General features: G+C 43.8%; 1 protein-coding gene across 3 annotated transcripts in view; it reads right to left on the bottom strand.

Moving 5' to 3' along the window:
- Positions 1-9833, bottom strand: part of Fam120b (family with sequence similarity 120 member B) — a 58778-nt gene extending 48945 nt beyond the window's left edge. The window contains exons 1-2 of one of the 3 annotated variants that reach the window (XM_059272920.1): positions 9530-9833; positions 2717-4130 (exon numbers count right to left, since the gene is read on the bottom strand). In XM_059272920.1, the coding sequence (XP_059128903.1) occupies positions 2717-4114 (1398 nt within the window). In that variant the 5' untranslated portion in view covers positions 4115-4130; positions 9530-9833. The remainder of the gene's footprint in view (positions 1-2716; positions 4131-9529) is intronic. The other 2 variants (XM_059272919.1, XM_059272921.1) reach the window with 2 other exon arrangements.
- Between the last annotated feature and the right edge of the window lie 5673 nt (positions 9834-15506).

Below are 15506 nucleotides of genomic sequence, written 5' to 3'. Positions count from 1 at the left end.
TTTACCCAAGTTTGTCTTACTTGAGTTTTTGCAGTGAGTTTTAATCCATTCCTTGCAGTATAACCAGTGTTTCAAAAACAAACATACAATCCCATCACATACTATTTAAAAATGTGCAATACTGCTTTACAAGGTACAGAAATCAAGCACTAAGTTCTTTCAGGGGTTCCCTGTGAGATCTAACCTGAGAAGTCAGACTCACTGCACCTGCAGCAGCTGTGGAGTTGGGAGGGGGTACAAGGACCCTCACAACAGAGCCTGAGCCACAGAGAACATGCACAGGACACAAGCAGGCAATGGTAATGAAAGGCAGAGAATGGGAAGGGACAGATGAAGACGAAGCAAGCTGAGTGGCTGCAGAATCAGCAACAGGACTCCCTCTGGGCCATCCCAGGCTAAGTTCTGTGTCAGATATCACCTCAAATGGCACACATGAGACCAGGAGGAGGCAGCTTCGTGCGATCCTATTCATGTCTGTGCTCTTGGGACTCCTGACCACACCTCATCTCCAAGAGGCCAGCAGAGAAGATGGACGCGGACTTGGGCTTCAGCTCGAGGTCAGATCCAGAGACCGGAACCTGGCATTAGTGCTGGGTGTCATGGGCCTTGGACCCCTCTGCCCTCAGGTCAGAAGGGAGATAAGAGCCTCCACCTCCGTAGACCTGCCTGGTGACTGAATGGTGCGTGTGAGCACTGCCTTCAACAAACAAGAAGCCCTACAGACATAGGAATCTGAGGAGAATCTTTACAGGATCTGCATTAGAGGTAGCATTATTACATCCAATCTGCATAATAAAACTGAGAGAAGTTAAGCAAGGTCAGACTCACCTTCTCCCTGTGCTGAAGAGTGCCAATCTTCCTGCCATACCACACACACTTCACTACTCTTCAGGATGCCAGCAGTTTCCTGAAGGTCCCCTCTACCCTTTCTAGGAAGCACTAGCAAATTCTTCCAAGTGCAAACAACCATTTTGTTTTCTTAAATTCTCAACATCTGCCTACCTATGATTCTCTTAGGTGATGTGAGAGTCTACATTTTACTGTAATCACTGTAACCTGCTATTAGTTTAGCTGCCACAATCCATGTAACAGAAAAAAGGTCGATGGCTTTTTAAGGAGGAGAGACTGTTGTAGCAGGAGGTCACTAAGGAGCTAAAGCACGGGAAGGAAGTCATTTATCCCACCAATATTTAAAGAAAAGCTATTAAAAGACAGTATGGGAGGCTTAAAACATACAGCACTGGAAAAACAAATGACCTGCCTGAGGACCACAAGACAGACATTGATCATACAAACAGATTCCAACTGGAGCACACAGACCGGTGGGTAAGACACTTTTAACAGAAGCTGCAACAGAAGATATCGGTAAGCATTAACTAAGAGAAAGGTTCGTAGTAGTGGTCCACAAGGCAGAAGATGTGGTGACCACATAACCAGAGGAGAAGGAGGAAAACCAGTGTGACGCAAGGCTGGAGACAGACAGAGGCTACATACCATTATTTCTTGGCTACATGTTTTTTTGTTACAAGATAAGAATTATAAGAAAATACAAAATAAAGGACTTTATTTCTTCACACAGCATGACAAATGAACTAAAAAGGGCAAAAGTCTACTCAGGAGGACTTCTTGACAATTAAGACAGTAATTTCCCTAAGAGATAGCTGGGACTAGGGAAAAGATAGCTGGGAGAAATGGATACTGCACAAGTTTGAAACTCACTTAATAGATATAAAAGCCAGGTATGGTGGCACAGACTTTAATCCCAGCATCTGGGAGGCAGAGGCAGTTGGATTTCTGAGTTCAAAGCCAGCCTGGTCTACACAGTTAGTTCCAGGATAGCCAGGGCTACATAGTGAGACCTTGTCTCAAAAGTGAGACAGAATTCCTAGATCTGTAGTTGAATAATGGTAACACACTGTGGTACTCAAAGTTTGTGGGTAAAATCATGCTTGGTTCTCAGCTTGCAACCTTTGGACATTCCTGTGGATATCTACCTTATTAGTACAACCAAGACAATAGGATTCAAGGGCTAGCACGTGCTTAGCATGAGTGAAGCCACGATGGTGGAGCTGGGGATGATTAGAAAAGCACCTATTTCACAGCACTGTTGTAAGAGTCAACGGAGAAAAGACAACCCTGTGCCTAACATGGACCTCATGTAAATAGGTACTGAACAGTGACTCTCCACCAGAGTGAACTCCTCAGAGCCTACAGATTGTTAACTTAGAATCAGCCTGGACTCCTGGCACTTAGCTACTTTTATAGTGTGGTTACACTCTATCTTCTCCAAGTTTCCCTCTCCCCAAGCCCTAGGCTCTTGCCTGGATAGTTTACCAGTATGCCTCACAGAGACACTAATTTAATCACTACATCTGTGGGGTTCCCACAACCCCACATTTGACTTATTCAGAGCAAATGCTGTCCTCCGTAAGGCCTGACTCCATTGGGAAACCTTCTCTTTATACCTTAACCCACAACATTCTCCTTAGAATTCCGACAACTCTTTCCCATCATATTTATAAGACAATATCAAATGTGCTTACAATATGATTTCATATTTATGAGACATCTTCCTAACTAGACTCAAGAGGTGTCTAGTCTGTGTCTTCCCACAGTTCTCTGCAGATAATTAGTAAATTCCCACAAGCAAATCATTAGTAGGTATACTTTCAAATATGACCCCGTAGGTAGAGGTGGGGGAAGCATGTCCCCTTACCTTTAAGATTTCGGAGTCTGAAACCATGGTTACTTGTTTAATTTCAGGTTCCATATCCATGGCGTCTTCTTGTTTAATTTCAGGGTGTGTACACATGAGTACTTCTAGATTAAATTCAGCCTCTGTTTCTGGAGGTAATTTTTGCTTGACCTCTGGGTATGCATATATGGAAACTTCTTGCTTGGATTCAGGATCTGTGCACATGGGAGCTTCTGGTTTGGATTCAGGATCTGTGCACATGGGAACTTGTTTGGATTCAGGATCTGTGCACATGGAAGCTTCTTGGTTGGATTCAGGATCCATACACATGGGAACTTCTTGCATGGACTCGGGATTACTACATGCAGAAACTTCTTGCTTGGACTCTGGATCTACACACATAGGAACTTCCTGTTTAGATTCAGGGTTTAAACTCACCACTCGCTTGTCTGTCATTGTGCCTTTGGGTTTTTGAACTAACCATGGAGATTTCTGCCCTGGCAAAAGATATGATGCCACTCCTTTATAAAAAAGAGCTTTGTTTGGTCCCAAGGGTAACATCTCTTCTATCTTTTTCTCACCTTGATGCAAGTGAAGAACTTTGGAGATATAGTCTGAGACAGCTAAGATAATATTTCCTTTTTTGCCAGCATTCTCTTTCACAGAAGCATAGGAGGACAAGCACTTGTACCGGAAGCTTTCAAACATGCCCTCTGGGGTGATGTCGTTGCCAAGCAGACAGGCCAGCAGAGGAAGGTCTGCCACATGGAGGCCCAGACTCTCACAGAGCTTGTCTCGACAGAGCATGATGGTTTCCAGAGTCTCCAGGCAGAGATCACCAATTGAAAAGTAGGGACAAGTGTCATAAATCAAGTAATCAGTGTCTTCCCCAAGGATCCCAAGACAGTTGTGCTGGAGACCATAGGAAGCTACCTCATAGTCTGCCTCCTGTAATGAACAGAAGGTTTCCTGGCCCAAGGACTTCAGAGCGAACCGTGTAAATATGGCTAGCCCGGAGGGAATGAAGAACATGTTCCTGCCCGGCTGATCTCGCTTTGACTTGATATAGTGGAAAATCTTGGATATCTCCCTGTTGTTTTTAAGTCTTCGCTTTACCCACTCATCTCTCTTACCTGGTTCCACCATGCCATCAAAGAAGAATATCAACTTGATGCCGGCAGATGTGAAGGCGGCTACAAAATCTCTCAAGGCAGAAAAGTATTCTCGCCACTGGCCACCGCAGATCCAGGATTCTGGTGTGTACCAGTATCGGAGACAGCACATGGCATCCACCACAATGGTAGGGGTACATCCAGGGTACTTGTTTCTGTGGCGCTCTGCCAGCTCTTGGATATTTACTACTGTACATATATGTGGGCAGGTACTTCCCACAAAACCCTGTAAACCTCTCACACCCATAATTGATTCTATGAATCTGCAAAGAAAGAAAGAAAGGAAGAAAGGAAGGAAGGAAGGAAGAAAGGAAGGAAGGAAGGAAGGAAGGAAGGAAGAAAGAATCCATAATTAGTAACTCTGGCATTATTTCTAGACATGTGACATTAATTAAAGCAGACACAGACAACATTTAATGTTCTGAAAATCTTGTGTTACCACACTAAGGACATACTGATTAGGAGTGTAGTGTTTTCAGTGGAAATACAGAATGCATTTTTACTAAGCATACATTAATTTCTAGAGCGGGACTTTCATAAAGACAATATCCAGCATAGCAATCTTTTGAAATCTTACTTATTATACAAGGCATTTCTCAGTTAAATTCAAAGAGGTAAAGTTTTACTTTCCATTTATGTCTTGAGGCAGCAGGGGGTGGGAGGTGGCATGCATACATGCAAGGGTGCATGTGTGGAGGTCAGAGCACATCTGTGCAACTTCCTCTACCACGTGGGTCCTAGGAACTGAACTCAAGTCATCAGGCATGGCAGCAGCCATCGTCACCCATTAAGCCATCTCAGCCTGAGTTAAGTTTTTAAAGGCATAATTATTTCCCACCTAGAACTTAAGTATTAGTTATTTTTAAAATCTAAAATATAAATTGGAACATGAAACATGAATAACCTTCAAAATACTACCCTTTCTTTTTCTTTTTCTTTTTTTTTTTTTTTTGAGATAGGGTCTCACCATGCAACTCTGGTTATAGACCAGGCTGGCCTTGAACTCACGGAAACCCATCTGCCTCTTAATACTGAGTGCTGGGATTAAAGGTGTGTGCCATTACACTGGCCTGAATAACTACATAACTAAAAGTAGCCAGATGCCACCCCGCCCAAAAGAACACACTGATTTGACGTACATACAATTTTAGTTCACTGATAGCTAAGCAAGTCTGCAGTGACAAAATCAGACTAGTGGTTGCCACAGATAAAAATAAATACATGTTACTGCTTTGTAGAAAGAGGCTGACATGATTTCCCTTCAGATGGGAGCTTTAATAGGGTTATGGCTTAGACGGCTACAGGCAGCCACATGATGGGACAATGAAGCAGGAGAGGAAGACTTCAGGTCCAAATAGAGGTTCACTAACAGATCGAGCATGACAGGGGCAATTATAGCAGAGAACCAGACTGTTCAGTTCCCAGAATGTTAAGAGAGGTACAGCACCAGACCACAGATGGCACGATGAGGTCCTGAAGGAAGAGAGAATTCTTTCCATTACAAGAAAAAAACAAACAGATTGTAATGTTGTTTTGGTTTTGTTGTTTGTTTTTTTTTTTGGGGGGGGGGGCAGTTCCATATCATGTGACCTAGCCTATTTGCCAGGAGTCGTAAGACATGAAAGCACTAAATAAAAGTAAAATTATTATTCAAGGTTTTCTTAAGGATTGGCATAAGGGGCTGAGCTCCCTTCTAGGTGACACAGGCATGTGGTGGGTCTGTGATCTAACAGTGGTGTCTCTGATGGAGGCAGGAAGAAAGCATGCCCAAAGGTGTTCTTTGGAAATGGCAGGTATGGATACTACTATTACTATGCTAATATATATATATTTAACACAAATGTTAAAATGTATCAAACTATGATATATATATTTAACACAGATGTTAAACTGTATCAAACTATTCCAGTAAACCGGTTAGGTACACTAAATAAAGGTGTTAACAAGAAGCTGCATAAAAATGTACTATGTTAAATAGTTGCATCATTTGAGACAATGACTATGGAAAAAACTGAGATATAGATACAAAATAGTTTAAGAGTCAGAATTCAAAATGTGGGAAAGTATCATCAGAATTCTTCACTTAGTAAGAAGCACTTACATATGTCCTTGTATATAAATGAAAGACATTCTTCAGGCAGACAACAGGTCCATCAATAGTTAAAAAAAAAAAAAATTCCACAAGAAATCTTGCATCTTAATGGTATATTTTTTCTCCTTTTTTTCTTTTTGTTTACCATGGCATCAAGCCACTAAGTCCTTTGATAAAATATTAACAACAAATCCTTAATATACAAAAAGCAACCCAAAATAATGCCTCTTGAAGACCTAGGGCAGAGAGACTATCTCATCTTATAGTACATTCACCAGCCAGGCAGAGCTGAGCACTCACACACACAAACACTAATCTGTAAAACAAATTGACTGATGTGTGGTAAAAGCTACAAGCTCCACTACACTAATGAAGAAGCTATAAAAACTCTAGGCTAAACAAAGGTACCTTCACAGGACTATCATTTTAGGAATTTACTGGTTACTAATAGATGCTAGCTCCTGGTAGAATTTGAAGTTGGCATATAGCAATTTAGACATCAAAAGTTGGATGGACATAAATATTATGTATTTTATGTTAAAACTACTACTGTAATATATATGTACACACACACACACACAAAAGATTTATCATTAATGATGATATTTGAGTTACTGCAGTCGGTACTGAGCCTGATGACACCATTATCTCAACTATCAGGGACTCCTGGGTTTGGGCCCCACATTTGGGAAGGTGGCACTTCCTGTTCTCGTTGTTGTCATTTTAATGTAGTTCTGGGTCTCACATATGTAGGTAAACATTCTGCCACTGAATTATATCACAACCCCTGACAATTTACATTCATTTCTGGAAAAGGGTGGTTTTTGCCTTAATATGATCCAACCCAGTCTGCAGAAGACAGACTTTGTGAAGGGGATATGTGAAGACAAGGCTAGTCAGAGCAGACAGTTAACAGCACACAGATTTCACAAACTCGAGACCATTGGTCTGTGCCTACCTCTGGATTAAGTCCCACAGTTTACTGCGGATGGACAGACAGATGTAAATATTACTCATTCAGGGACTACACTTCTACGCACTGAGAAAACGCCACTTCTCTCCTGGCTCTTCACTGGGTGCTAGGATTCAAGAGCCGTGTCCATTAAGACACGAGTCAGGGCCACATGGTCCATGGGCAGCGACTACAGAACCCTTCAGCATCACTCACAACACAGAAAACAACACGTGAAGACAGAATGAGACAGGGAGCAGCACCAATCTTCCACTCTTTTCCAGACTGACAAGCTGCCAGGTGCATCGTGGCATCCTCCATATTGGAGCTGCGGTCTTCCACTGTCGGTAAGAGGGCACTTTTGTTGTTGTTTGTTTGTTTCAAATATTTTCTACTAAAGCCACGAAGACAACAATGAGTTTCTTGAAACAGTCTCCTTATTTTCCAGGAAGCCAGGCTCGGTACATGGCTTTGGTTTTATTCAAATGTTTCTGCTCCTTCCTCAACCCATAATGGGAAGCCTGCTATTTTAACAGAGCAGACACCAGTTCTTCCTAGCTTTCATACTGTTAATTTCTCACACTGTGAATCACAAACCACCTCAGGAAAATGACATATCACTCACACACACGCGCACACACACACACAGAGAAGCACACGCACACACAGGTACTTAGAAAAGGTATGGGGATCTATGACATTAGAACATGCCTTCTGACATTTAAAGATCTTCAATTGCTAAATATTTACAACATCCAATTCCTTCCTGAAAGGAAGAGGGAACCTCCTAAGACTCAGGAAGCTCCCCAGACTTATAACATTTTTATGGACCTGTCCCAAATTTACAAAAGCAGTAACTGCTCAGGAGAAGGCATTTCCAGATAGCCAGGGTGCCTGCAAGTTGTGGCGTGAGCCTCACGGATACAGTTTTCTCGCACTGTTACTCATGCTGCAGCGGGCTTTGGTTATAGTGCTGCGTCTGAGTCACCACGTTCCTGTAAGCGACCTGAATAAACACACTGGTTCCTTAAGCCAGACTATTGTCAGTGGGCTACCTGGGGTGAACAGGCATGTTTACACTTCTTCAGAAAGTGTCTATCACACAACACAGATAGTACATTTTAAAATAAAATGGCCAAACAGGAGACAGAAAGCTATGGATATTGTTTAAATTATTATTGTTTTTCTTTATTGCTAAAAGCATGTAAGGAGGTTCTTAGTTCCCTCAAGTTATTACAATGTGACTGAAAAAAATGTACAATAAACTGGAGAATTTTTACAGCTAGATAATTACCAGGTACCTAAGCAGTAAATAAATGCGGAGATGAGGGTACTCTCCAAAGAGCCCACCCCTTCTCCTACTAGACAGAAGTCCTATTGCTTAAAACACAGCCTGATATGCTCTGAGAATCACTACCAATAGGGTGAGCCTTTTGAGACAATGACATCCTTGTCTGTCACATCACAACATATCCCACAATGTCTCCTATATGCTAGGACCAATGCCTAGTTGGAAAAAAATAAATGAATAAACCAAGGGCCCCGCTCTATAAAGTAAGATCAAGCACCAACTCACAGTTTACAGACTCCCATGATAGCCAAAGAGAAAGCTAAGTAGACAAATAATGTCTAACAATAAAATAAAAACTATTTATACTTGGTATTAAGTTCTATAACAATAATTGATAGCATTATGTGGAATATATCCTTCTTACCAAGGTGGAGTCAACTCAGAAATTAAACGAAATTAATCTAATACCTGAAGTACAGAAGTTATAATGTTCCACCCGATGGCTAGAACATTCCAAAAACAAGCACTGCTTTGAGGGTGGAGAAAACGGGAAGGGAAAGATTAGGACAAGAATATTTGCAAAGCAGCAAGATAAGACCAATGGCAAGTTGTAAAGGGCCTACAATATACAGTTGGGGATACTTCTTTTTTAAAAAAGAATGCCAGTTATGAACAGAGAGCTATTGCGTTCCCCATGCCTTGAAAGCTGCCCATGTAAGCAAAGAGACCCCAAAGCCTGAAATCGTGAACTTTTCATGATCAGTTCTATAAATATACCCAAATTCCAGTTTGGAGATAGAGTAGAATCTCCGAATGCTTAAAACAAATGACCTCAAATGTTATCCATTTAAGTTTTCTCGGGCCAAAGGTGTTCGTTCACAGATACCAACGTTTGGAAGACTGGCTGGACAGGATTTTCTTTCTTCCTTTCTATTTTTTTAAAGTGGGAGAGTGGTAAGAAAAATAACGCATCTCTTGTTGGTGCCTTTCAAAAACGGGTAAGGAAGGAGTAGCCAGGGCTCCTACAGTACACTAACGTCAGGAAAGGTCAGGAAATACCCGCTGATGGGTGTGAGAGGGGGAAAACGACGAGAGGCTTCTTGAAGAACGTGGTCGTGGGTAACAGCTAGTCCCTAAGACGGGAAAAAAAATCTGCGAGCATATGCAGAAAAAGCCTAACCAAAAGGATGATCCCTTCCCCGGAGGAACTCAACACAGCTGAGGCCCAGCCCCTTCGCCCTCCATCATCTCACGTCCCACATCTCCCCAACACGGGGCTGCAGGCACTAGCTCCTCCTCCCCCGGCCTCTAGACGAGCAGACTCTACCTCGCTGGTCCTCAGCGTCCTGCGGCTGGGGTCGGGAAGAGCCTCCGCCCCGCTCCACCTGCAGGAGGGTGGGTGCCTTGCCCCTTCTCCCGGGGCGCACCAGCGGGGCGCAGGGGCAGTCAGGGCCAAGGGCGCGGAGGGGCGTGGTCGCGGCGGACTGCGGACTTGCTGCAGGGAGGAGTCCCGTGGCCGAGGGCCGATCCCTCCAGCAGGGCCTACCTAGAGGAGGAGCACCGCAGTAACTGTAGACGCGTCAACAAGACTTCAGATCCGCAGTCCTCGGCACGCTCACTTCCGCTTCCGCCGTATGCACTTCCGCCCGTGCCTTGTGAGACAAGGTGAAGCTTGTGCTTACGTAACTGGGTGTAGAGGGACGGTGGGACGAAAGGGATGTAGTACGCAGGCGCTGGATCCAGGCGCGAGGTGGGCGGTGCTCAGGCCCTGGGGAAGAGGGACAGCCTCAACCCGTTACCCGGCAACCGGGGGCTAGCCTCGGAGGCCCGCCCACCCCTGGGTAGCCTGACGGCGCTAGATGGGTTTGTCCTAGAGACAAATCTTCGGGATCCGGTGGCTGCCGGCACTAGCACCTCTTGTCTTGTTCGGGCAGTGTATGCAGACAGGCCGCTGAGAATACTGGCTGGAAACCCTGGCCACCCCATAGACCACAACTTGTGTCCCCGCCGAGTGTAGGAGGCTGTGAGGACACTGGCCTGGTCTTGAGTCTCCCTGGGAATACCAGTAGTGAAGGGAGGCGCAGGTTGGACACCTGAGCGCTTAGGGCTGAGGGCCCATATACAGAGTGGTCACAGGCAATGATGCCGCCCACTGTGTTGGGTAGAGTTTAGGGTGGCCAGCCTTGTGGTGTGGGCCACGTTTGTGCTGTCTGGGGCGGTATTTTGGATGGAAATTCCCAACAGGCAAAGCGTAGCTCCCTTTGTGTCAGTAGCCCCCAGCTTGGGGTGCTGAAAACCCTTGGATCTCAAGGTCACAGCTTTGGCTCTAATAGCTTTGAGTCAACACACCCAGCTGCTTGTGTTAGCCTTATGACGACAGGGATTTCAGCCTTTAGCTTAACAGCTCACGGAGGGTTCCTCAGCAGCCAGAGGTAGCAACTCCGTGACTTTCCCGGACTCTGGCAGCAGCTGCAGCTCGCAGTTTTTCCAGTCTCAGCATTTTGTAGAGGTTTACCTTTGGCAGTTTCTGTTCTTCTCTGTGTCATGCTTTCCCGACACTTCGGCAGCCCTTCCCAGCCTCAGCTCTCCACGGTCTCTCCAACAGCCCTCTCTCTTCTGCTGGGTGCTATACCCTGGGCTCATCTGTTCATGCAGCCAATTCAGACTACCCTACCCATGATAAAAGAGTGCAAGTTGGCATTAAAACCACTTGGAGTGAACTTTGTTGGCAGCACAGGACGTGTCTGTCTACGGTCGTGAGGTCTGGAGGAACCGAGGAGAGTCATCTAAGAATCATCTCAAGGTGTCGTGGTTAAAGCAGAGTTTCCTAAGGCAATGGCCCAGCAGGGCCAGTGGTTAATTGCAGCGATTTCCCTGACTGAAGCAAAGTCTCTTTGGGGCATCCACAGCTGACCCGAAGTTGTCTCTGGACACGGGTGGCTAGAACAGGAGTTTTGCAGTTGCCTTGGTGACAGCTTGAGGAACCGCCAAGGGCAGCTGCTTGACTTGTAGTTCCTGCTTGACTGGCAACTCGCAGGTCTCCAGAAATTGTGAGACCCAAGTTGCAATTGCCACCATCCTGATAGTCCTTCAGTCCTTCGGGAGTGGCAGCGATATCATTCGCAGCCTTAGCAGACTTGGGAATAGTGGAGACAGTGCTGTGTTCCCAATTCAGCCTTCATCTCTGCCAATATTAGGTTAGTTTCTCAGTATCTCAGTTACTTTCCTTTTCTTTCTTTTTGTTTTGTTTTGTTTTTGAGACAGGGTTTCTCTGTGTAGTTTTGGTGCCTGTCCTGGATCTCACTCTAGACCAGGCTGGCCTCGAACTCACAGAGACCCTCCTGGCTCTGCCTCCTGCGTGCTGGGATTAAAGGCGTGCGCCACCACCACCCGGCCCTTAGTTACTTTTCTATTGCTTCGATAAAACACCAAGACTACCATTCCAGAGGGAATCACTATCCCAGTAGGGAAGTGTGGCAACAGGGGCAGCTGAGCTCACACTCCAACCACATGCAGGAAGCAGAGAAAATGAGAAGGGAATAGTTCGAGGTGTTAAAGCCTCCAAGCACCCCACTCCCAAGTGACACACTTCCACAAACAAGGCCACACCTTCCAAACCTACCCAAACTGTCAACGACTGAGGACCGAGTATTCACTATCTGAGCCTATGGGGGACGTTCTCACTCAAACCACTGTACTCAGTACCTCTCTCTCAGGAAGCTGCTGCTGTGGCCTGATGATACTTGTCAGTCCAGAAACCAAACCATCCAACATGTTTTGGTTGGATATTTGTCAACTTGACACAAGCTAGAGTTATCTGGAAAGAAAAACCTCAACTGAGAAAATACTGCCACCAGATTGCCTGTAGGCCATGCTGTAGGATATTTTCTTGATCATTTTTTATCAAGATTCCATACGGGAGGGCCCAGCCTACTTGGGGCAGTGCCACTCTGGGTCAGAGAGTCTTCAGTTGTGCATTAAAGCAATCTGAACAAGCCACAGAAAACAAGCCCATAAGTAGCATTCCTCCATGGCTTCTGATTCACTTTCTGCTTCGAGATTCATGCCTTGGCTTCCCTCAGTGGACTGTGACCCAGGATATAGATGCTGAATAAATGCCTTTCCTCTCTAAGTTGCTTTTGGTCATGGCGTTTTTTGTTTTTTTTTTTTTTGTTGTTGTTTTTTTTTTTTTTGTTTTTTTTTTTTTACCATAGTAATGAAAACACTAACTAAGATAAAAATTGGTACAAGGTTCATGGGATATTGCTGTGACAGACCTGACCATGTCTGGGGAATGATTGTGGAAGGACTTTGGAACTTTGGACTAGAAAAGCCATTGAGTGTTCAGAGCTTACTGAGCTGTTGTGGGAACTTAGAAGATAATGCTGAGAACAGTGCAGATGATGGAAGTCTGGCTTTCAAAGTTCAGAGGGAAGTTTGAGAGTCTCTTAAAGGCACCATCAGGGCCATTCTATATTTTGAATTAAGAATCTAGGAGCTAGAGAATTGGCTCAGTGGTTAAGAGCTTGCTGCTATTGAGGGGGACCTAAGTTTGATCCCTAGTACCCACAGGGCAGCTCACAACCATCTATAATTCCAGTCCCAGGGGAATCTGATGCCCTCTTTTGACTTTCTAGGGCATCGTGCAAGAATATACATACAAAAACACTCATTCACATAAAATAAAAATAAATAATAAAATAATCTGTGGTTCTGGTCAGGCGAAACTGAAGAACTGGCTATGTTTAACCAGAGACCAAAACTATTAAAGTGAAACTTGCTTTGCTGGGATAATCAATACTGGCCAGCTGAGGTTGGAGAACCCTCTATAATTAAGAACAGATCAGCATTATTGAGGCAACTTCTTCTAGGAAGTGTTTCATCAATGTCAGCACACAGGAGCTGTGATCCAGCTGGGACCATGTTTATACCTCGTACTGGCCGCCAAATTTGGTAATGTGTAAGAGTCTTCCCCGGTGGTTCTGGTTTTGAAGACATGAAGGAGTTATAGAGATCAGCTGAGGCTTGACACTGTGAAAGTCCAGGAGAGGATGTAGGTGAAGGTGCAGTCCAGTTCCAGCAGAGACCCCAGCATTTTGGAGATGTCAGTACCATAGATATGGCCATCAAGGGTCACAGCAACTATGGAATGCAGGTAGCCTAGGCCTGTGAAATGTTCTATGTGTGCTGTGGATGCCACAGCCACAGAGTCCTTTAGAGCCCTGAAGATCACGAGACCCAGGCATCTGACAACAAGCTTCACACTCGTGGACTTCGGTTTTTGCTTTGATTTGAATGTAACTGTGCCCTGGTTTCCCCCTCTTGGAGTAAGAAAATATTTAACTTGTTTTGATTTTATAGGAGCCCACAGTTGAGAGACTTTGGACTTTTAAAGAGACACGTTGTGTTTTTTAAAGAGAACTTGGACTTTTAAAATGTTGAAAAATTTAAAGCCGTGGAACTTTTTAAGTTATTTATGTTTTGTGTTATGATATTGATATGAACATGAGATCTTGGGGACAGACAAAAGAAAGGAAGGACTATGGTAGTAATAGTAATGTATTCGTGTGTCAGGTTGATAAGAGATCAATTATCCTGGTTGGGTTTTTTGTTTGTTTGTTTGTTTGTTTGTTTTTGTTTTTGTTTTTGTTTTTTTCTATCAACTTGACACAAACTAGAGTTATCTGGGAAGAGAAACTTCAATTAAGAAAATATTTCCATCAGATTGCCTTTAGGCAAGTCTGTAGGATATTTTCTTGCTTAATGATTCATATATAAGAGCACAGCCCTCTGAGGGCAGTGCCACCCCTGTGTAGGGAGTCCTGATTTGTATTATAACACAGCTTAAGCATGCCATGGAAAACAAGCCAGTTTCTCCATGGCTTCTGATTGAATTCCTGCTTTTAGTTCCTGCTGTGGTTCCTGCCCTGGTTTCCCCTCAGTGATAAAGTGTAACCTGAGAGTTATAAGATGAAATAAACCCTTTCCTCCCCAAGTTGCTTTTGGTCAGGGTGTTTTAACACTGCAATACAAGCCCTAACTAAGACACAACACTCAGCAGAGGAAGATATCAAAGGACACTTTTAACAAAGATTTGACATGTCGTTAATACTTTTCTTCAGTGAGCATTTCCTTAAATTATTAACCTCCATTCTGCAATAAGCTTAAGGATTGAGTCTTGATATGCCTAAATAGGGCCACTGACACTCAGGATACTCTCAAACTTATCTTTGTAACAAGATGCTCCTAGTTCTTGATTACATCACAATTTCATTCACTTCTGTAGTTTCCATTTCAACGTCTTTACAATCAGGGGAACACTTGTTCAGCCACTTGTAAGACAGAATGGCTTTGAGATCAATAGGATTTTTTTAAATGTGAGCTCCTGACAAAATCCAATTATTAATACACCAAATTGATTAAGGTGCATCCCAAAACTTATCTCTTCATCCCAGTGGGGACTTTCTGATTCCTAGCAAACTAATGAAACTTCATTCAAGTAAAGTAGGGGAAACATTCTCTGATTTGTTTCAGGATTTCTGGTCGGACACTCAATGGAGGACTCAAAATACATAACTAAGTTGAAGTAACACCATGAATTATATTAAAGGGTTTGGAAAGACATCTTTCTGATAATCAAGGTTATCATTTCCTATTGAGTTTTTTCTTCTAAGTAAAATCAACAAACAGTGCCCAGAACTTGCTGGTTAAGGATAGTTGGGTTTCACCAAAAATATGTGAAATGGCTTCTAGTCTTAAGGAGCTCATTATGGTTGAGGACACAAATGACACACTAGACACTAGAACACCAGTGAAACATGCGGTAAGATTTTAAATGTCTGTGTCCTCAATAGCTCAGACTTCAAAACCTATGATGCTGTTTGAAGTGTGGGGTGCTTTGGGAAGTGAATGGGCCTGATGGTAGAGCCCTCATTTGATCTAGAGGGTCTTTTTGCCCTATTTCTACCATGTAGGGAATAAGGAGAAGACAATCAACCTAACGGAGAGACCTTGCTGGAATCCAGCTGTCCTGGCACTCTGATCTCAGAGACCAGCACAAGGTCTATGTGAAAAGCCTGTACTCTGACTGCAGTACAGAGTAGCCTGAGGATCAGGACAGTGATGACAAAGGACAGAAAGACAGAGTGGAAAGGTTGTGGGAAGATGAGAGGATTAGAAAAGAAAGGACTGATTAGCAAAAGGTATAATTCTAAGAGAGAGCTGAAGGTAAAAACTTGGGTGTTGTGATACAGCCACCAAGGAGACAAAATTCTCAAAGAAGAGGATTCATGCTGAGAGGCAAG

The sequence above is a fragment of the Peromyscus eremicus genome, chromosome 8b (assembly GCF_949786415.1).
Source record: "Peromyscus eremicus chromosome 8b, PerEre_H2_v1, whole genome shotgun sequence".
Taxonomy (NCBI): domain Eukaryota; kingdom Metazoa; phylum Chordata; class Mammalia; order Rodentia; family Cricetidae; genus Peromyscus; species Peromyscus eremicus.
Note: the sequence above shows the minus strand (reverse complement) of the source record. Positions and strands in the feature narration are given on the sequence as shown.